This window comes from Lontra canadensis, unplaced genomic scaffold (genome assembly GCF_010015895.1).
Source record: "Lontra canadensis isolate GAN:19392208 unplaced genomic scaffold, GSC_riverotter_1.0 scaffold31, whole genome shotgun sequence".
Classification (NCBI taxonomy): Eukaryota; Metazoa; Chordata; class Mammalia; order Carnivora; family Mustelidae; genus Lontra; species Lontra canadensis.
This window is the reverse complement of record NW_022631025.1, coordinates 2,984,786-3,006,627: the sequence shown is the minus strand read 5'-3', so window position 1 is coordinate 3,006,627 and position 21,842 is coordinate 2,984,786. Positions and strand designations below refer to the sequence as shown.

Sequence of the window (21,842 nt, the reverse complement as noted above, 5' to 3'; positions counted from 1 at the left end):
CCAACCTCCCATCTCGTGACAGTCAGTATGTTCTCTATAGTGAAGAGTCTGTTTCTTGATTTGTCTCACTTCCTTTTCCTCCCTGTGTTCATTTGTTTTTTAAATTTTACATATGAGTGAAGTCGTACACTATTTGTTTTTCTCTGACTTATTTTGCTTAGCACAATGCTCTCTAGCTTCATCTGTGTCATTGCAAATGGCAAGATTTCATTCTTTTTTTATCGCTGAGTAATATTCCAGTGTGTATATAGACCACTCATGAATGGGTGGACACTTGGGCTGCTTCCATCTCTTGGCTCTTGTAAATAGTGGTGTTATAAACCCAGGCGTGCATCTTTTTGAATTAGTGTTTTCATTATCTTTTGGTAAATACCCATTAGTGAGATTACTGGACCATGTGGTATCCCTATTTCTTACTTTTTAAGGAGCCTCCATAGGGACTCCCACTGTGGCTACACCAGTTTGCATTTCCACCAACAGTGCATGAGGGCTCCCCTTTCTCCACATCCGCACCAACACCTGTTATTTCTTGTCTTTTTGATTTTAGCCATTCTGACTGGTGGGGGTGCTTCGCTTTGTCTCTTCATGCTATGGGTTTCTTGCCTTTCAGCATGCCTTGTGGGTTTTCTTTTTGAAAGCTGGATATGATGTGTTGAGTCAAACGAGCTGAGGTGCTCATGCATTTAGAGTGAGGTTTCATGTTGACCTGAGTAGGGAATGGGCTATGTCCACTGCAACTATAGGTGCCAGACACATCACTTTCTTGTGGTTTCCTTGTTTTTTCCTCCTCTCCTGTTTTCTCTGGGCTTTCCTAGCAACTCCTTCTTAAATGGAATTAGTCTCTCAATTACGCTCAACTGTTCTGCTGTCATATGGCAGTCCAGGTTTGGGCAGGGGAATGTTCTATAATTGAATAGCAAACCTCAATGCTTCAGTGGGCCCTGAGGCTCTGGGCTGTTACCTTTGGAAATATTTTTCTGCTTTCCTGAGACAGGAAGCTAGTGGGGGCTGGTGGAAGCCATTGGCCCTTCCCCTCATCAGATGAGGGCCTGGTTAAGTCAGTTCTCCTGGAAGGTAGACTTTTGTTCTAGAGGAAAAACATAGTCACTTCCCCCCAACCCTTCCTGAAGTAGGAGCAAATCTTCACCAGAACATCCTGAGGTAAAGCCCATGAAAGTGTGGGTCTCCTCTGATGGAGCCCCCATGAGTTCTTAACTCTGAAGCTAGTTCACATTCAACCTATGCACTTTATCAAAAATCACCATTTAAGTATTCCTCCCACTAACTGCCTCCAGCAGCTTCTACTTCAGGTAAGGTTATCTAGGTTGTGATTTTTTGTATTTGCCTGTCGTTGCAGATTTCGGGGGTGGCTGTTTGCCCTATAACCCTAATTCTCTGTGAATCTAAGAAAATTCATTGATTTTCAGTTTGTTCAGACTTTTTCTTGTTGTGAGGACAGGAGTGACCATGTCCAAGCTCTTAGCAGATTCCAGAAGTCAACTCTGAGTTACTCTAACCCTGTCTAATTTAATTGGTTGTCTTTTTCTTGTTGAGTTGTAATAGTTCTGGATACTTGTCATTTATTGGATATTTTCTCCCATTCTGTGGGCTGCCTTTCCATCTTCTTGATGGTGTCCTTTGAAGCACAAAAGTTTATAATTTTGATGGGGTCTAATTTATTTGTTTTGTTGTTGTTGCTCATGGTTTTGGCTTCTGAAAAAACATTGCCAAATTCAGGGTCATGAAGATTAATGCCTGTGTTTTCTTCTGTACGTTTTATGGTTCTAGCTTTTGTATTTAGGTCTTCAACTTACTTTGAGTTAATTTGTGTATATGATGTGAGGTAGGGATCGCACTTCATTCTTTTGCATGTGGACCTCCAGTTCTCCCACATGCTGTTTATTGAGATGACTTTTTCCCCATTGAGTTGTCTCAGTGTTCCTGATGCAAACCAGTTGACCATAGATGTTTGGGTTTATTTTTGGACACTTGATTCTGCTCCACTGATCCGTATGTCTCTTCTCTCTTCTCATGCCAGCACTACACAGTCTTGATTACTGTAGCTTTGGAGTGAATTTTGAAATTGGTAAGTGTCCTCAACTTTGTTCTTCTTTTAAAAGACTGTTTTGGTCATCTGGGTGCCTTGCATTTCCATTCAGCATTCCAAGTTCAACTTGTCAGTTTCTGAGAAGTCTATGGGTATTTCAGTAGGGGTTGTAAGAAATCCATGGTACAATTTTCCATTATTTCTTGAGTCCCATTTCTTTCTTCTAGACTTGATTTCCCTCTTGTTGAATTATTGTCCTTTAGTGGTTCAGTAAAGGCTTATAGAAATAGTCTCCATTTTGAAAATGTTTTCGTTTCATCTTTACTCTTAAATGATTCTGATTTTTCTAAACTGGATCTAAAGTTCAAGAATGAAAGTTATTTTCCTTGCAATCTTTGAAGGTACTATTCTGTTGTCTTTTGGCATCTCTTGTTGCTCATGAGATGTCTGTTGTCAGTCTAGTGGTTGGTGTTTTGTTTGTTTGGGTTGCCTTGGTAAATAATCTGGTTTTTTTCTCTGAAAACATTAAGATTGTCCCTTTGTCCTTGATGTACCACAGATATGCTACAGTGCTCCCAGATGTGCATTTGGTTTTTATTAATTCTACTCAGGACTCAGTAAGTTCTTTAAATTTGAAGAATGATATCTTACCTCAGTTCCAAAAAATGTTCTGTTTTCTTTTTTAATGGCAGTTCTATTCCATTCTCTATCTTATTTTTCAGATATTTCATCAAATTCACCATTTTTTTTTCCAGGCAGCTACCATTGAATGCATCGTTGAGTTTTTAAAATTTTTCAAAAATGTTTTTCATGTCTAGAATTTCTGCTCACACATTGTCCATGCTGCCTGCTCTGTTTCTCCTCCCTCCCTGCTCTCTGCCCCATCCTTCCATTACCCTGTGTTCAGTGTGTTTGTCTGAAACCCTCTTTCCCAGTTGTCTGTTGTCCTCAGTGCACCGACCCGCGTGCTGGTAGATGGGTCTGCTGGCGCGCCCGTGGTCTGCCTCCGTCTGTGGGGTGGGGCCTTCCGAGCACGTGGTTTCCCACGGCAGCCAGTCCCCACAGGACCGTTCTATCTGCCTGGCGTGTGGGGTTGTGTGACACAAGGGGATTCGGGTTTGTCCGGCACCTCCCGGTGCTGACTGTGCCCCGTTCTCATGCTCCTGGAGCTGCTCCCTGCTGCTCACGGCGTTCCTCCTCCTCACTCACGTGCCACTTGCGCCCAGTCCATGCCTAATGGCCTGTCACCATGTGCTCCAACCCCGGGGGTCTCCTCGATCCTTACCTTCACTGGCCCCTTGGTGGGACATGGCCCTGGGGCCCCTTCTCACACCCCATCCTCCTTGGAGCTATGATACCGCCGTCTCCCCGGTCTCCTCTCCTGCTGACTGTTCTCCCTTAGAGTTTGGTCCCTGCTGTCTCTCTGCCCTCAGAGTTCGCGTCCATTCCCTTGGCCTCCCAGGCTGCCCCTTGGACAGTGGCTTCAGCCTCCCTCTCCAGACTCTAGTCCTCTGAGCTCCTGCCCCATCTGTCTGATGGGCGCTTCTGTGGCAAATCCGACACTTGCCTCAGCCCAAGTCTGTGTCAGCTCAGCTCTGGGCTGCCGCCTGCACTTTCCCACTACTGGACTGACCACCAACGACGGTTGCCCTGCTTAAGCTGTGCCGTGGGTACCCGGTGCTCTTGGCATGAGGCAGAAGTCCTCACCAGGGCAGACAGGCCGCCAGCCACCAGGCTCCTTGTCGCTGCTCACCCTGGCCACATTCTGCCCATTCCAGGGCCTGTGCTGCTCCCTGCTGACCCTCCAGGCCTGGATGGGCCTCTCTGGCCCGGACTCCTGCCACCATCCCCCCACCCCAGCCCACCCCAGCTCTGTCTGCTCTCAGCCGTGGGCTTACGGCCTCACACGCCCCTCTAGGGTCTCTAGGTTCGCCACTGGTGCTGTGGCAGCTGGGTCCCGAAGGTCCCTGGTCCCCCGGGCAGCGCCCAGCACACAGCTGCCCCTAGGTCCTGTGCTTGGCTTGTCTTGGGGGTGGGCTCTCCCTGAAGAGGGGTTTGTCTCCATCTACCGTGTCCTCAGGCCTGACCCCAGCCCTGTGCAGGGTGTGACATCGAGCACTAGGGAGGAGTCGTGGGGAATAGAGGGTAGGCAGGTAGACCAGGAGAGGAAAGGGAGAGACTTCGCTCACACTTCTGCCTTTCTCTGCCACGGTGGGGGTTCTGGTTTCAGGATGTCCCCATCCTGGGCCTCCTGGACCTTGAGGGCCCTGTCTGAGCGCCGTGGCTGCCCCGGGAGACCTGGGTGTGGGGCTGCAGGCAAGGCCTCCTCCCAACATGCGGGAAGCAGGAGCTGGGGCTTTGTGTTTCCAGCCCCGAGGCCACAGCCAGGCCTGTCCTGGAGCTGCGGGGCGGGGGCGCTGGCCGGCATGAACCCCGACCCCCACTTTTCCCACAGCGCGGAAGACGTGGTGGTCCGCGTGCCAGGCAGCCAGCTCACTCTGGGCTACATGGAGGAGCACGGCTTCGCTGAGCCCATCCTCGTCCCCAAGAAGGACGGGTTGGGCCTGGCGGTCCCAGCCCCCACCTTCTATGTCAGCGACGTCGAGAACTACGTGGGTGAGTGGCCTGCTTGCCCAACGAAGGCCCCGGCTGGTCCCTGTGCCACATGCTCCCTTTGGGAGTTAGAATGCATGTCCCACTAAATGGAGTGTGACTCTGGCTGTCCCCCCTCAGTTTTTCTGGCTGCAAAATGGGGGCTGTGAGGGGCCCTTTCATTGTGGACGCCCTTGTTGGGGCAGCTGTGGGTGGAAAGCAGTGCCTTTGTGTGCTTGGCCTGGTCTGTGAGGCCGTCTCCCCCCAGCAGCGGTGCCTGTGTGACTACGGCCCGCATGGCTAGGCTCTGAGGCCCTCGTGGTGGCTGGGGCTCGGGGTGCTCCTGGGGATGGCAGGGTGGCCAGGGCAAGAGGAGGGAAGACCCTGAGAATGCCTGCGTCCCACCCCCCTCCGGTGGCAGGGAGGGAGAAATGCCCAGTGCCTAGGTGAGGCCGCACCCCTGGAGTGACAGCTAGGGTCTAGGGCCTACCTGCCTGGCACCGAGCACTCCCTGAGCTCTCCCCACCTGTGAACCGGTGTCATCCTGCCCACAGCTGTGTCGCCCCCTGCCTCTGACAGATGGCGTGAGAACGGTGTCAGGGCCCCGGGCCTGCACTCGGTGGCACTGATGGCGCTGATGACTCGTACCAGAGCCCTGCCTCAGTTACCCCCGGGGCCCAGCGCACACATTCTGGGCGGGCAGCGGGAATCACACACTGCATTTGGTGATTATGCCCCTCGGCCTCTCTCTGTTCCTGAGGTTGCTGGAGGATCACATTGTTGGTCTAGAACGTCCCACAGTGTGCCCGTGGTGTCCTGTAACCCAATCCTGTGTCCCCAGTGGTTCCCGCCCCACCTGGGCAGATGCTCGGGTTTGCCTTCAGGTGGACAGCGGGACTTCTGTGGGGGCTTGGGAGGTGCCTGAGTGGTGATGGGCCAGCTCCTCTGTGCCCGCAGTTGGGGTCCACGCGGCCCCGGCGGACTGTCGGGAAGCCCGAGGCCGTGAGTTCTGTGCGCCTTTGTCCCACAAGTACTTAGGAGTCAGATGGGACATGCTCACCCTCGTCAGGTCCTGGGCTGTCTGGAGCCTCCTGTCACCGGTGATTCTTAACCCGATCTTTTCCTCGTCAACTACAGGAAATGCAGGAAAAATGTTTTTCCTTTTACTTACCCATTTTCAGAATAAGTCGGTGCCCTAGATACATAGTTTTTTGATTTTTTAAATTTTTAAAACATAAGCACGTTCTGGGCGTTATTTGGGATGTGCTCAGACTAACAACATATTTGTCGTTTGCTTGTCTGAAGTTCACGGGTGCCTCACGTCCTGTGTTTTTCCTTGGTTTCGTGGCTACCCTCATGGGGCCCGCGTGCCAGCAGCCTCCTGTGCCCTGGGGCCCACGCCTCAGCTGAAGGGCGGGGGCAGCCCGTGCGGCAGGGAGGTCGGCACCTGAGCCTCAGGCCCAGCCCCGCTCGGCAGCCCCGCTCGGCAGCCTCCCCGGCACGTCCTGCCCCGCTCACCATCCCCCTGCCCTGCCCGCAGGCCCGGAGCGGAGCGTGGATGTGACGGATGTCGCCAAGCAGAAAGACTGCAAGATGAAGCTGAAGGAGTTCGTGGACTACTACTACAGCACCAACCGCAAACGGGTGCTCAACCTCACCAGCCTCGAGTTCTCCGACACCAGGTGAGCGCCCGCCAGCCCCCGGGCTGCCTGCGGCAGGGTTTCTTCCTAGGCACTGTGACAAATTCAAACAGAAAATTCACTGCCAGGGGCTGAGTCCTCCTCCCGCTGCCCATCCCCTCCCTGGAAGGAGCTGTGAGTTAGCAGCGCGGTGTCAATTCTTCCTGAACTCGCACACTCACGCTCACACGCTTGTGCACACAGCCACACACGTCTCCACATGCGCACACGTGTACCCACTGGCCCACGGGCCTGCACACGTCCACGGACGCAGCCTCAAATTCACACCTGCAGCCCTGCGGGGTCGTGCTGTCCCCCGGCCCCTCCTGCCATCTCAGCCCGAGTTCCACCGGCTGGGCCCGCCCAGTTCACGGCTCTTCTCAGGGCGTAGGGTCCGGCATGAGGCTCCGTGGCTGACTGGGGCCCACTGAGGTCTAGGTTTCTGCGTCATGGAGGCAGACCGGCGTGGCATGGTCCCCCCTTTCCTGCCCCTGGGCCAAATCCCTGCTGCTCTCCAGCTGGGCCCTTTGTGCACCGCAGGGCCCAACTCGGTGACAGTGGTTGCGTTTACGTGTGATTTCACTTTTGGGTCCTTCCTGTCTTGCCGACTTCTGGAAAGCTCAGGGCATCGCCAGATAGCTCATGTGCAGAAGAGCAGGTAGGAGAGTTTCTGGAAGTCTCACGTTGACGGAGAATACAGAGCTGTGCCACGAGCCCCGACAGGATGTTGCAACCGGCTGCTGGGTTCTGTGTGAGCTTCCTGACAGCAAAGGCATAAAGGGAAATAGGATGGCTTATGGTATCAGGACAAAGCCACCACCTGAGAGTTCACAGCAAGGATTTCCTCTCAGGCTGAGTTGTGATGGGCGTGTTGCTCTGCTCCCGGAGAGCATGCTCGGGAACCTCGCTGTCAGCTTGGGCTATGAGCAGCCTGGGTCTTCATAGAGAGCCGTGGGTGCAGAGCCAGGGGACTGGATGCTTTGGCTTGGGGTTTTCCCTAGGGCCTCTTGGGGCCACCACTTTGCTGGCAGAGAATGTGCGGTGCCTCCAGGGTCCTCAGGCCTGACCAAAGGACCACGGGGGTCATGCACACTTCCCACCAGGCTGTTGAGCAGCTGGGACTCTGGTCTACACCACCAGAGAGGGAGAGGGTGGCCTCCACTTAATCAGTGCGGTCTGTGCCTGGGGACGTCAGTTGGGGCTGCAAGGGCTGGGCCTGACCGCACGGATCATCTGTGGCGGTCTCAGGGTCTGCGGCCTTGGGGGTCCTGCAGTGACTCCCATGTCCCCTAACCCCAGAGGCAACTGCTGTGACAGATGGAGAGTGATGTGCCTAGTCAGTGATGCGAACATGCATGGTTACCTCTGCACCGCACCCACGGTGGCCTTGGGTGTCTGGGGGCCTTGGGACACCACCCCTCGGCCCTGGGAGACTGCAGGGAGCCATAGCCTTGGCGGCAGGAGAACGGGCTAGTTTTGCACCCGAGGAGCCATCAAGCAGGGAGAGGACATTCGTGGCGGTTTTGGGAAGCCCTGATGGGTGGTGTTCAGAGGACCAAGAGGGCCCCAGGGCAGCAGGGGCCTGGACCAGTTAAGAAGGGTGCTGGGGAGCGGGAAGGGGGATGTTACCTGGGGACATGTGGAAAGTTAAAGGAAGAGGGTCTGCTGAGGAGGCTGTTGAGGTCGGGGTCGCTGGACCAGGCCCGCAGTTCAGGACCGTCTTGTCCTGCAGGCATGGCCTTCAGTGCGGGGCTGCGCAGTTCCGTCCCGCCTGGGGCAGCGAGGACACCGGGCTCTCATTGCCAGGGACTGCGGGCTGTGCAGTGGTGATGCAGCACCGTGTTTTAATCAGGATGGTGACATTTCATTGGAAAGGCCACCTTTGCCTTCACTTGTTCTTCCTTGGAAAGGAGTCTGCTGGCTTGACAGGGATCCCCAGCCCCTTGGCCCGTTCTGGAGAGCAGCCGCTTTTCTCTGAGCGAGGGATGCCCGGGAGCGCCTGGACTGTGTGCAAGACGTGCCATTTGCCGTCTGCCCCCCCGCCCCCCGTGCCCGGACAGCCACCTCCAGCTCTCCAGGGAGTGGCGGTCTCTGGTTTCCTGTGGGAGACCCGTCTTAGATCCTGCCGTGGCCACACCCGGCAGCTGGGCTCCCTCTGCCCCCGGGAACCTTAGTTTGCTTGTCTGTAGAGCAAGAGTGATGCCACGTGGCCTGGGATGGAGAAGTAGGTGAGGGACATGACCCCGGAGCCCCTTCCACGCCAGGTGGCCCGGCGGACGTCCCGTCACTGGTGCCCCTCCTTCTGCATCTGCCCCAGGATGTCCAGTTTCGTGGAGCCACCTGACATTGTCAAGAAGCTGTCATGGGTGGAGAACTGCTGGCCCGATGACGCGCTGCTGGCCAAGCCCAAGGTGACCAAGTACTGTCTCATCTGCGTGAAGGACAGCTACACCGACTTCCACATCGACTCGGGAGGCGCCTCCGCCTGGTACCATGTGCTCAAGGTAGGCTCACCCGGCTCCACGTGCAGGGTCACCTGCGGTCCCCACGAGCCCAGCTGGGCCCGCGCTCAGCTTCTCCAGGAGGGACATGGAGTCTGGCCCTTGGGAGGCAGAGGGATGGGGTCACATGTTGCGTGTTTCTGAGGAGGGGGGGTTCATGAAGCAGTTGGAAGCGGCCCGCTGGAGTGCAGCCCAGGGCTCTGTGGTGTGCACACCCAAGGATGAGAATGTGGTGCTGGGAGGATTTCCTGGAAGAGGGGCCCACACAAATGTGGGGGCAGGGCTGGAGGCTCCTGCCAGGAAAGAAGGGAGATGTGAAGACAAACGAACAAGGGGATCCTAAGGCTTGGGCTCAACCACCCACTGGGGTCTCCCCACACCTGCCTGAGCCCGACATGGGGTGGGCGGCTCGGCTCATGATTCTGGCCCTGGGTCCTGCAGGGCAGAGCAGCTCTCACGAGCAGAGCTTTCTTGAAATTCATCAGACAGCTGGTCCCACCTTTGCTGCCCCGTGGCACATGTGACAGTCCCAGGGTCGCATGAGCATGGCGTGTGGCATGCTGGGCCTCCTGTGCCACACTCATCCCTGCTCACAAACTATGCATTGTAAAGCCCACACGGCCCCACCTTTCAGGGAAGGGGCGGTGTTCACGCCTGGACCCACTGCGGGGAACCCCACTGTCCTTGCATTGCGTGGGGCTCTGCCAATGGCCTCTTGTTGGCAGGGGGAGAAGATTTTCTATCTCATCAAGCCGGCTTCAGCTAACATCTCCCTGTACGAGCGCTGGCAGTCAGCCGCGAACCACAGTGAGATGTTCTTTGCCGACCAGGTGGACAGATGTTATAAGTGCACCCTCAAGCAGGGCCAGACACTCTTCATCCCCTCGGGTGAGTGCCCTATCCCGCGCCCCATCCACTCCACCAGGCTCCCCGCCTTTGCCCTGGCCCCCAGCCTCCCGCTCAGCCGTCACCTGTGGTACTGGAGGAGGGGGATGCTCCTGGCCGAGGCTTGTGTTCAGGGATGGTCTAGGGGTGAGCCCATTTCCCTGGGCTGTGGCCACCCTGCCCTGTCTCCTAGCCCTGTGTGTGTGGGTCGGGGCTGCTGGGCAGCTGACTTGGGGCAGGCGGGGCAGGTTTCTTCAGCTCCTGGGTTGGTGCCAGGCAGGAAAGCCAGTGTGGATGCAGGCTCCCCATCACAGGGCAGGAAGGGGGTGTGGGGGCAGCCAACCAGGGTGGACAGGGGCCCCAGGGCAGGCGGGATGACCTAAGCCCAAGCTGCAGCGGGGAGCCCTCCCTGAGGGCGAAGTCAATGGCTAACCCCGCCCCTGCCTTCTAGGCTGGATTTATGCCACACTCACTCCCGTGGACTGCCTGGCCTTCGCGGGACATTTCCTGCACAGCCTGAGCGTGGAGATGCAGATGAGGTAGGGCCACGCCTGCTGGGGTCCCTGTTGCCAGGCCGGTGTGGTGGCACCCCCCGAGTTTGCCCTTGGGTGACCTGGTCCCTGGGCAGCCTCTGTGGCCCTTAGAGGGTGACGGGTGAGTTGAAAGGCCTCTCCCTGGGCACTGGCCCACAGGCTCACCCACACGCGGGGCACTCGTGCCCATGTGGTCCCCTGTTCCACCCTGCCACAGAGGGGAGGCCTGAGTGGCATAGCCTTGGTGTGGCCTTGTCGTGGCTATGACGTGGGTTCACCCTTAGTGTCACCTGTTCAGAGCCGAATGCCCTGGACAATTCTTTGCTATGGTTTCCAGAGCATATGAAGTGGAAAGGAGATTGAAACTGGGCAGCCTGACTCAGTTTCCCAACTTTGAAACTGCCTGCTGGTACATGGGGAAGCACCTGCTGGAGGCGTTCAAAGGTATGGGTGTGCAGGTTGGCATCTCTGACGGTGGCTCCGGGTGGCTGGTTTGCGTGCGGAGCTCGGGGGCGTGGGGGTGGGTAATGGCTGGGCCTTCATGTGGCCAGAGCCCAGTCCAGGTTGAGCCCTGCAGTGCAGCATGAGGCTGGATGGCGCCCGCGGGGCTGTTGGTGTTTTGTTAAGAATGCTGGCTGGGACATGTGTTCCCAGGCCTGGCGTGTGTCGCCTCACGAGATGGCCGGTGGGGCTCCCTGGGGAAGTTGGGAGGCCCTGGCTACAAGCTGAGGGACCCCTGTGGCATGCCCGCCCTCCTCCCCGGCCTTCAGGGTGGGTGCCTGGCTCCCAGCGGCGGGGCTGCGCTCCCCCTGCAGGCTGAAGCCACCTGGTCCGGAGCCCTTTGTACACCGGCTCCAGCCTGAGGTAGGAAAGCTAAAGAGATGGACCTTGATCTTGGCTTGTCTGTCCCCATGTTGAGATCCCTGGGCTTCACCCTGGCAGAGGGCGTGCCTAGGAGGGAGCCCACGGGGGCTGCACTGGGGGCTCATGGCAGGGAGGTGGGATGGGAGCAGTGACGGCAGAGCCATACCCTGGGACAGTCTGACAGGGTGACCGCTGACCTGCTGGGTCCGCCCCCTGCCAGGAGACCAGAGAAGCAGCCAGTGACCTGGTGGCTGAGAGATCTGGCGGCTCTGCCTGCAGCTCCCTGACCAGAAGGGGGGCGCCTTGTCCCTTTTCTGCAGGGCTTGCCCAGCCCTCAAGGGTGTCTCAGGGGTGATGCTTGTCCCAGTGGCCACAGCTTGTCCCTGGAGTCCCAGCCACCACAGCTGTGCAGGAGCTCATGAGGAGTGGGTACACCCATGGCCCCTCACTCCGGTGGGCCAGGGGACAGGCAGGGGGCGAGCTGGGCTGCCTGCCTGGGGGCCCCAGCGAATGGACAGTGGGAGGGCTGTCCTGCCCTGCACAGGGCATCTCGGACAGGGCCCTGAGGTTCCAAAAGGGACCGTTGGCAGTTGGGCAGGTGGCAGTGGGTGGAGGTCCAGCCCTGACCCCACCCCCTACCCGCCATGTGAGGTCGCCCGCAGGCGGCCACCTTCCCCTGACCCAACCCCTCTACCTCCTGCCAGGTTCTCACAAGTCTGGGAAGCAGCTGCCCCCTCATTTAGTCCAAGGAGCTAAAATTCTCAATGGTGCTTTTAGATCATGGACGAAAAAGCAGGTAGGGATGTGGGCCAGGTGTGTCTCTAACTGGAGGGGAGCGTGGCTGGTGGGGAGCCCTCCCCAGTGCTGGTCCTTCCTTTGCTAGGTGTCCCCTGCCCACCTGTAGTAGGAGCAGGGTGCTGGGAAGCAGATCAGGGACTGAGGGATGGAGGTCAGGGGGCCTGGAGAGTCCGTGGGAGGAAGGTGCGGGGTGGAGAGGGCGCTGAGTGCACCCGAGGGGTGGGGCAGGGTTAGGTTCAGGGCAGGACAGAGAAGAGCCTCTTGGCTTCTCTGGCTAGTCTAGGCATCAGCTCAGAAGTGAGCTTTACTCTCTGATGTGGGCCTCCCTTTGTACTGTGTCTTCCCGTTGTGGCCCCCGTATCACATGGCATTTTACCCCCCAAGTTACCCCTGATGGTATGCCCAGTGCCCCACCGGGCCCCCACCAGCAGCACTGTCTTGTCCTCCCCATGGTGCCCCCAGCAGCATGGCCCTGTCCCCAGCATGGCCTCCCAGCAGCACTATCCTGTTCCCCCCGTGGTCCCCCCAAGCAGCACTGTCCTGTCCCCCCACCCCCCCCGAGCCCTCCAGCAGTGCTGTCTGATGACCTCCCAGGGCTGTCCTACAGCCACATATCTGGCCTCAAGGCCTGAAACCGTATCTGGTGTCCCTTCTCCCTCACCTCAGCCATGTGGCCAATGGTAGCAGCCTTGTGCCCAGCAAGAGAGGATGGCCCGTATCACTGCCCAGCTGGTGGTGGCCTGAGGCACCTCATTCTCTCTGGGACTCTGTTACTCCCCCTGTGGAGAGGGGTGGTGGCAGGGCCCTCTTATGGGCTGATGTCCAGCTAGGGGCTGACCAGTGCAGGACCCATGCAGCCAGTTTCTGCCTGCGGCAGCCCTCTTTCATGCCCATCTGGGCTGCAGGGGTCCTGGGTTGTTAGGCAGGAGAGGACCTGGAGGGACAGTGAGGGTGAGTCAGGATTCTCGGCTGTCGAGCCTGCTTGGGGACCCTGTGAGTGGCAAGGGACTGGGGCAGCATGGCCTGGGATTGGTGGACGTTGGCTCCGGACTGGGCAGCTGACTGCTGGCCCCACGTGTGCTGCCCTTCAGGCTTTGGCAGAGCATGAGGACGAGCTCCCAGAGCACTTCAAACCTTCCCAGCTCATCAAAGACCTCGCCAAAGAGATCCGCCTTAGCGAGGTAGGACTGAGCCGGGGGGACTGCCAGCCCTGGCCGGGGGACCCCTGCCTGCCTGCCAGGGACAGCCATGTCTGAGATGGCTCCTCCCGTGGCCCTCTAAGGCAGCGTCACTGGCGTGATGGGGACTCCGAGGCACCTGTGGCTGCCCGTGGCCTCCCAGCTGGAGCTCCCTAGGTGGGTGGGGAGGGGTCTGGAGGCAGGACGGTTCCAGCCGCTGGAGACCCTGCCTGTGTGAGCCTGACTGCTCCCAGCCTCTTCGTGCCATGGGGTAGAATGGTGGTCTCCACCAAGGAGGTGGAGGGGTCAAGTGGCTGATGGTGTAGACAAATGGCACCTTGTCACACGGGTAATGTAGGTGAATGTGTCACAGGATGGTGTAGATGGATGTGAGTGTGTCGCAAGGGTGTAGATAGATGTGAGCGTGTCACACGATGCCGTAGGATAAATGTGTGTCACACAGTGATCAGACAGATGTGAGCGTGTCACACAGTGGTATGGACAGATGTGAGCATGTCACATGGGAGCTGTAGGATAGATGTGAACATGTCCAGCGGGTGGTGTAGACAGACATGTTGTATGACAGTGTGGGCGGAGGTCCTTTCTGTGGGAGCGTCTGCCACAGCCCGGGCTGAGGCCCTGCTGGAGGGAGGCGGCTGGCCACCTCTCCTTTTCCTTTCCCTAGAATGCCTCCAAGGCCGCCCGACCCGAAGTGACCCCCGCAGTCTCCTCAGATGAAGTCTGTTTCGGGGGTCGGGAGAAAGAGGAGCCCCCGTCCCCTATTGAGGCCAGCCCTCCGCGGTCCTTCCTGGAGAAAGTGTCCAAAAAAAAGACTCCTAAAACCGTGAAGATGCCCAAGCCGTCCAAAGTTCCCAAGCCCCCCAAACCCCCCAAACCCCCGAAGCCCCCCAAGCCACTGAAGCTCAAGGATGGGGGCAAGAAAAAAGGGAAGAAGTGCAGGGGCACGGCCTCGCCCACCATCCCCAACCTGGACCTGCTGGAGGCCCACACCAAGGAGGCGCTGACCAAGATTGAGCCTCCCAAGAAAGGCAAGGTAGGTAGCCGCACCCTGCCGTCTGTGGTCGGAGCTCCCAGATATCTCCCCTGTGGGGTGGAGCTGGGGCTGCAGAGTCCTTGTGCTGGAGGCTTGGGGCGGGTGGGCTGTGCCCCAGGGAGCTTGGCGCAGTGGGGAGAGAGCCTCACAGGGAAGGCAGTGGGGTCTGTGCTGGGACGGGGGGGGCACCACACAGGGTCCTTGGGGGGACGAGCTGGCTGTATCGTCTCTGAGACCCAAGCACTGGCTGAGATCTGAAGGTGGGCCAGTGCCCAGTGGAGGGTAATAGGGAGGCGGAAAGGAGACCGATGATGTGGGCAGTTATTGGAGGGGCCTGAGCCCCTACAGGCAGTGAGAGAGGCGGACCTGGCCCTGGGGACGTACCAGTATGACCAGAGGCCCTAAAGTGTGGTCTTCGGGGCCATGAGCCCAAGACCAAGTCTCACTGAGTGATTTCCTGCTAGTGGGAGGTTGTTACCCACTTCTTAGCTGGGGGTGGGGACGGGTCAGTGGTGGCTCTGGCTTACCAGGCTCACTAAGGCCAACATCACAGGGCTGCACTGGGGCACATCAATTTTCTCATCCTTAAGGCAAAGAGAATGGATGAACGAACAAATGAACAGATGGATGGATGGCAGGAAAGGGGGAGAGAGGAAGGAAGGAAAGAAGGGGAGAGAGTGCATGAATGGGTGGGTGGATGGTTGGGTGGGTGGTTGGGTGGAAGGGATGGGTGGATGGATGGATGGGCGGATGGATGGGTGGATAAGTGTGGATGGGATGGTAGGTGGATGGGTGTATAGAAGGATGGATGAGTAGGATGGTGGATGGATGGATGGATGATGGACTGATGCATGGGTGGATGGGCTGCTGCATGTGAGCCTGCAGGAGGCAGGGGCTCTGTGCTGTGTGGCTCTTGCTTTGCCCTGTAGCCTCAGGGATCCTCGACACCCTCCCACGTCCACTGCTGGGTCATGACTGCTGTTTCCTAGGCCACAAAGAGTGTCCTGAGTGTGCCCAACAAGGAGGCAATCAGCTCGCAGAATGACATGGAGAGGCTAGAAATCCGAGAGCAAACTAAGAGCAAGTCAGAAGCCAAGTGGAAGTACAAGGTGAGGCGTGTGTGTGTGCAGGTGTGTGCAGGTGTGTGGACCTGCCCTCTGGAGGGCTGTGTTCTGCGAGAAGGGGGTGTGTGGGGGTGTGCATGGGCTTGGTGGTATGAGTGGAGGCGCGTTTCCTCCTGTCCCCAGGGCGGGCAGTGAAGCTGTGGGTGTAAGTGTGGCTTCTGTGGGGCCATCATCCGTAGGGTCGGGTGCCTTCTGGCCGAAGGAGCCAAGTGCATCACTGTCTGAGTTCACGGATAGCCCGCCTTGAACTCATCTCCCTGGAGCCAAACCGTGCAGGGGCTGCAGAGAAGGGGCTTTCCAGGATGATACAGTCAGAGGGAGGAGGCTGGCCTGTCCTAGCACCTCTGCCCACTGGTTGCTGTGTGGGGCTCAAGGACGGTTCTGGGTTTGCTTTTCAGAACAGCAAACCTGACTCCCTGCTGAAGATGGAGGAAGAGCAGAGGCTGGAGAAGTGCCCTTTATCAGGGGGCAAGGACCCCAAGTTCTCGTTCTCCTTCAACAAGAGACTGCTGGGGTACGTGCGTCCTCATGCACACGTGCCCCTCCCCCGTCACACGTGCACCCCCCACACACATGCCCTCACGGAGGGCTTCCCAGGCGAGGCTTACCTCCTGAGCAGGCAGACCCCTTCCCTGCCTCCCGGGCTGATAGCTCTGATGGGTGGGGGTGGCGCAGAGGGCAAGAGTGTGACTCGATGGGTGTTAGCCCAGTTGCTGTCCTGGGCTGGGTAGGGTGGGTCAGGGTCCTGGCCTTGGGCCCAGTGATCAGTGTGAACCCAGTATTCTCAAGTGTACCTAAAATTATGGCTGAGATGGGGGCTATGGAGGAAAAATCTCTGGGGCCTCTGGGGCCTGAGAAATCAGGAGGCCTTCCTGGGGGGGGAGGGGCACTGAGCTGAGAGGTGGAGCACCCAGCCTGGCAGGGCGTGTGTGTGTGTGGGAGTGGGCATGTCTGCGTTCTAGACTGTGGAATGGGTGTGTGTCTGCTGACCAGCGGCGCAAGCCAGCCAGCCCTCGCCTGCTGAGAAGCCCGGACCAGCCATGGTCCCTCATGCACTTGCTTGTTGAGTCTGAAGTTGGGGTGGGTGCCCCTCGGCGGGGAAGCGGCGCATCCCAGTGGGAAGGGGGCCAGCATTTTGCCATGGGCTTCAGTGTCCTCCTTGCAGGTGGTGGGGAAATGGGGCCCTGCAGAGCCGGGTGCGATGGGGCGTCATACTGGAGGCCTCTTAGCATCGTGCTGAGGCTGCTCCTCGAGCAGGTGGGATTGGGATGGTCCGAGGGCCCCGTTGCCCTGACCTCGTGGCCCTAAGCACACTGTTGATGGATCTGAAGGTCAGGTGCCGGGCCCCAGGGGCTTTGGGGCTGCATTTGGCAGTAGCAGGTGACAGCGGTGTGTGCTCCTGCTCCGTCCAATCCCGCAGGGCTCCTGCCGCCGGGGAATGGGGGCCGTCCCGTTGGCAGCTGACGCAGGCCCTGTCCTGGCCCACCGTCCCCATTGCTGGGTGCGGCCAGAGCCCTGCCTTGCGCTGACAGGGCGGCCCATATGAAAGATAGCGGAATTTATTTTTCTGAAATAGCCAGGAGGGGAGCCCAGACTATCGGCGCTGGCTCCGTCTGAAACTGAGCTGGTGCCGGACCCCAGGGCAGGGGGCGGCGAGGGGCACGCCTTCTAACAGCCCAAGAAAGGGCCGGGCATGCACCCCGGGGCCACGCGCCGTCCTCGCCAGGGCCACACTGGCTGGGAGGAGGCTGTGGGATGGGGACGTGTGTGGCCAGCGGCTGGTCCTCTGAGGCCCAGGATGGAGTGCAGGGGGAGTACTGAATGACTCACTCGTGCCACCCCAGCTCCAAGGCCCTCAAGCCGCAGCCCAGCCCAGGGGTGTTTGGGGCTGTTCAGAGCTTCAAGGAGGACAAGCCCCAGCCGGTGCGGGACGAGTACGAGTACGTGTCGGACGACGGGGAGCTCAAGATTGACGAGTTTCCCATCAGGAGGAAGAGGAGCGCCCCCAGGAGAGACCTGTCTTGTGAGTGAGGGAGTGAGGGTGGGACGCGGGCCGTCCTCCCGAGGCCTCTGCCAGACGCACATCTGCTGTGTTTCAGTCTTGCTGGACGGGAAGGAGCCACTGCCCACGCCCGCCTCGAAGCCAAAGCTGGACTCGGCACTCTACAAGGTAAGGACGTGGGTGCTGGGCCCCAGGAGGCCAAGCCAGGGGTCCTTCCCTTTCTCGGGCAGTCCTGCCATGCAGTGGGACATGCCTCATGGCTTTGCGTGGGGACTGCGAAAGGGGTCATCTTCTGCCTTGTCTCAGGCGTTTTCATGGGGAGGGTGGCCTGGGTTCTGTCCAGGGGCCCCACAGATGAGGGATGAAGACGGAGCACACAGAAGTCTGTGGGTCTCAGTGAGTGGCCGCCCCACCCTCAAAGATAATGAATGGGGAGATGTGGGGCCAGGCCTTGCTCTGTGCTGTGGGAGCTGAAGTCAGGCCACCTCCAACCCAGGACATGGAGGCTGTTTCCAAGGATGCCAGGGTCCCCACAGAGCCAGCAGCCAGGGCCTGACTGGGGTCCCCGAGCACGGGCATGAGCTCCCATCTGCTTACTGCCCAGCCACATGGCTCCTCTCGCATCTGTGGTCAGACTTGGGGCTCATGGGGCCGCAGGGCAGGGCGTGAAGATTTCTCTGCCCTTTGGGGCAGGCTGGCAGTCCCAGCAGAAAGCCCTGGCTCCAGCCCTGCCCGCGGTGCTCAGTACAAGGGCTAGCTCCTCACAGACTCGGAGAAACGTCTTTTTATGGCCAAAGGGAAACAGTAGCTCTCCCCCAAACTGCCTCTGACCCGTGGCTTCATCCCCGCAGCAGAGTGACGACTCCTCTGACGAGGGCTCGCTGCACATCGACACAGACACCAAGCCCGCCCGCAACGCCAAAGTGAAGAAGGAGGGTGTGGGCTCGGCGGCGGGCATCCTGGACCTGCTACAGGCCAGCGAGGAGGTCGGAGCGCTTGAGTACAACCCCAACAGGTGTGCAGAGGGCCCGGGCCATGTGCAAGGTGGGGCGTGGTGGTTGTGGCAGTGGGCGTGAGGGGGCAACCTGGGCCCCCTCCAGAGTCAGGGCAGCCAGAGCAGGACTCCGCCCCAGCAGGGGTGGTGCCGGACCGCCAGGGCGATGAGTGGGGGCTGGGTCCGCTGGCCCCCAGAGTCTGTGGAGCTTCTGGATGTGTAGATGGGGGGAGCCTGAGAGTCGTCTGTACAGGCTGCCCTCCCTGGGAGTCTGTGGAGGAGCAGGGCTGGGCTCTGGTCAAGGGCACTGTGTCTCTGGGACCCAAGGCGTCAGAGACCTCACCTGCAGCGAGGGAGATGGTCGCCTCCGAGCTTGGGGACAGAAGAGCCGAGAGGTGGGGCTGGACCTGCTGGGTTCCCAGGTGACCACACCCAAGCCTGACGGCCCCCGAGCCACGGTTCGTCCAGGGAGCCGCCTCACTGCAGCCGGGGAAGCCCAGGTGGCAGGGTCCCTCCGGCCCAGTCCTGCCCAGCCCAGGCCCCTGATGGGAGAGAAATGGAGGACCCCTCGCATGTTGTTGGATGAAGGGCCTCTGCTCGTTTCTGTGCTGATGGTCCTGGTTGAAGACTCTCCATCTAGTTAAACTTGGTTTTTAAGCTTTGTGGTCGGTTTTTTTTACAGGGGATTTTCACAAGTACCACAGACATAACTGAGGGGTCAGGGCGTCCCCAACAGGGGACCTCTACTGCCCTGCTCGTCCTTGGGACAGCAGCAACTCCTACGCAGGACAGCTGGGTCAAGGGCACGCTGCCAGGAGGCGGCCTAGGCAGGACCAGAATCCCCCGTCTGCCTGATGACGGACCCCGGGGGTGGGGACTCCAGAAGGCCCCCGTGCTGGGCAGTGACATCAGGCAGGGTTGACCTGCCTGAGGAAGGTGGGGCTCATGCGGCCTGCGCGGTGCTCGGCCCCCTCGATCTGCCTCCAAACCTAGGTCCAGAATTGAGGTCCCAGAGCTGCACAAGCTGGCGAGTAGGCCGCACCCCTCGCCGGCATCAGACCCACTGGAGCCCAGGGAAGCGGATTAGGCCGTGTTGGGAAGGGCTTCTGCTGGTGAAACAGCTGGCCTTCTTTCGGGAATGTCTGTGGTGTGCGCCGGGCTGGGTTCCCAGACAGCCAGAGACACCTTCTCCCTGGGGGCGCAGCAGGGGGCTGGGGGTGTTGGCAGCCCTTCTGGTGGCCCTCTGAGTGTGTGCTCCCGCTCAGTACCCAGGGGTTTCTGTCCATGTGCAGACATGGGACCCTCTCGGTCAGACGTTCTATGCCAGGACCCTGGCCCGAGGGCCCTGTGCTGGGGACAGTCGGCCTGTGACCCCCTTTCTAGGAGCAGCCCTGTGGCATGGGCTCAGCCCCAGGGAGGAGGGTGGCCAGAGTGTGGGTGTGCTGCTCACGGCTTTGCAGACATGCACATGTGCCCTCACACCCGCCCGCGTTGTGTGCACACGTGCCTGCCAGGTCCACCCCCTGCTGCCTGCCGCGGGCAGTTCCTCTCCCCAATCTCCCGTTTGGAGAGCAGGTCAGTTTTTGATGGTCCGTTTGCTCTGTTTTAAGTTTTCGCTGTTGTGAAAAAAACAGCTGAAAAAAAAAATGGAGGGAAATATGTTAATTTCTTGTGGATGGTTTGTGGAGTGTTTACTGCTGGGGGTGAGGGGAGAGGATTTTGGTATGATAATTGGAGGATTAAGAGATTATTTTCCATGTGTGTTGCTTCGACTCTGCCCCTTGATTTGCCGGCCCATGTGGATAGACCGGCGGCCCATGCCACGTGCGGCCCTGGGCTCCACTGGCCTCCTCTCGGGGGTAGCGGAGCTGGGCTGGGACCAGGCCGGCTCCGGGGGGACGCTCGTGGTGGGTGTCCTGGCCCCCTGCCCTCCCGTCCCTGTGGGAAGCCTGGTGTCTTCCCAGCCTTGGTGGGGCCACATCCATGCCCAAGAGCCAAGCGTCGTGGGTGCTGGGCCAGCTGGGGGCTCCTGCTGTTTCCGTGCAGGTCGGCGGTCTGGTGCAGCAATGAGACGCTGTGTGTTCCTGGTCGGACCTGGACAGCGCTTAGGCCGCGCAGCTTGGTCGGGGCAGGCAGCATCACGGGGGTGGGGCAGAGGGGCCAGGAGCTCCCGATTTCGCAGGTGGTCTGCCCAGACGGATTTTCCCACTCTTCTGGCTTTGGAACTGCAGTCCTATTTGGTTCCAGTAGAAACCAGAACACTGTGGTCCAGTGTGTCTGGGATGGGACCTGGGGAGGTGGTGTTTGTGGAGGGCTGCCTGTGGGAGGAGGCCAGAGTCCTTGGCCTGGACCCCAGGTATGACCGGCAGGACAGCTTCTGTCCCAGCTTGCTTCACGGGGCCCCCAGGACCTGGGGGGACACTCTGTGTTTGTGCTCCCTGGGGGCCAACTCAGTCTCCCCCAGCCCTCCAGCCCCAGGCTTGGGAAGCTCTCATTTCTGAGTGGGGACACATGGCCCCTTTCTCATTTTAACAGTCTTACTAAACATGCATCCAGCACTTGGTGGTGGGGGTTGGGGGGGCGTGGTGTGAGAGCCGATGAGATGTACATGTTGCAGAACCCCCGCAGAAGGGTCTGTGTGCACTGACACTTTGGGTATTGCTTTGGGGTCACAGTAGCCCTGCAAGTTGGTTGATCCCCTGGGGGGAGCACATGGGGCAGGCAGGGTGGGAGGTTGCTGGAGGTCAGACATAGGATGGGGCCCTGCAGTTGCTCCCTGGGCCTTTTGGGTCTGTGATGGGGAGGAGGCCTAAGCCGGCCTATGGGTCCCTCACCCCATATCTGGCTCCTGCTCCTGTCTCCTGGGGGTCCAGGGAGTGGAAGGAGGGTCTGCTTAGGAGTGCCCGATGCAGTGGTTTGGCTGGGGGCCCTGCAGGCCAGGATGGGCTGTCCTATTCCCAGTGGCCCACAGGCTGGGGTGATAGGCAAGGACAAGGGCCAGAAACGGCCCCCGAGGGGAGCTGCCTGCTGGGCCAGGGCTACTGGGAGCTTCTTGGGCTAAGCTGAGGAGGTCCCCCGAGGAGGCCCAGAAGGATCCCATGGGAGGGTCCGCTGGACTGAGAAGGAGAGTGAAGCTTCTGGAGGAGCCTGGGCCTGGGCTTGGAGAGCTCTCTCCATCTAGCCATATCCAGGACCCTGCTGTGCATGGGGGTGGTGAGGGGGCCTGCCTCTCCTTCCCAGAGCCCAGGCCAGCAGAGAGTACGGGGCCAGGTGGTGGCACAGCCTCACTGGGTCCTGGAGGGAGGGGAGCTGGTATAGCTGGGAGGAGGTTGGGGGGAAGTGGGGTGGGCAAAGAGGGCATGGCAGGGCACTGGGGGCAGTGGCGCCTGGAGCCAGAGGGCAGTGGGTGCTGGGGTCAGGTCAGCACAAGGTGGCATTGGGAAAGGATCTGAGCTATTGTGTGACCATCAGGTAAAGAATAGGTGGGAGAGAGTAGTTGTGATCAGAGACAGGAATGGACATCCCTCTCTCTCTGCACCCTTCCTCTCCCTCACATCTCCTTATGTCCCCTCTGCACGCCCTTCTCTGTCC

General features: G+C 59.1%; 1 protein-coding gene across 3 annotated transcripts in view; it reads left to right on the top strand.

The window, feature by feature from the left end:
• PHF2 (PHD finger protein 2) overlaps positions 1–21,842 on the top strand; it is a 69,028-nt gene that overhangs the window by 41,035 nt on the left and 6,151 nt on the right. The window contains exons 3-18 of one of the 3 annotated variants that reach the window (XM_032866435.1): positions 2,039–2,086; positions 2,607–2,664; positions 4,503–4,663; positions 6,180–6,321; positions 8,636–8,822; positions 9,545–9,707; positions 10,156–10,243; positions 10,575–10,681; positions 11,806–11,897; positions 12,991–13,080; positions 13,763–14,131; positions 15,121–15,240; positions 15,654–15,769; positions 17,100–17,278; positions 17,355–17,425; positions 18,109–18,272. In XM_032866435.1, coding sequence (XP_032722326.1) covers positions 2,039–2,086; positions 2,607–2,664; positions 4,503–4,663; positions 6,180–6,321; positions 8,636–8,822; positions 9,545–9,707; positions 10,156–10,243; positions 10,575–10,681; positions 11,806–11,897; positions 12,991–13,080; positions 13,763–14,131; positions 15,121–15,240; positions 15,654–15,769; positions 17,100–17,278; positions 17,355–17,425; positions 18,109–18,272 — 2,155 coding nt within the window. The remainder of the gene's footprint in view (positions 1–2,038; positions 2,087–2,606; positions 2,665–4,502; positions 4,664–6,179; positions 6,322–8,635; positions 8,823–9,544; positions 9,708–10,155; positions 10,244–10,574; positions 10,682–11,805; positions 11,898–12,990; positions 13,081–13,762; positions 14,132–15,120; positions 15,241–15,653; positions 15,770–17,099; positions 17,279–17,354; positions 17,426–18,108; positions 18,273–21,842) is intronic. The other 2 variants (XM_032866436.1, XM_032866437.1) reach the window with 2 other exon arrangements.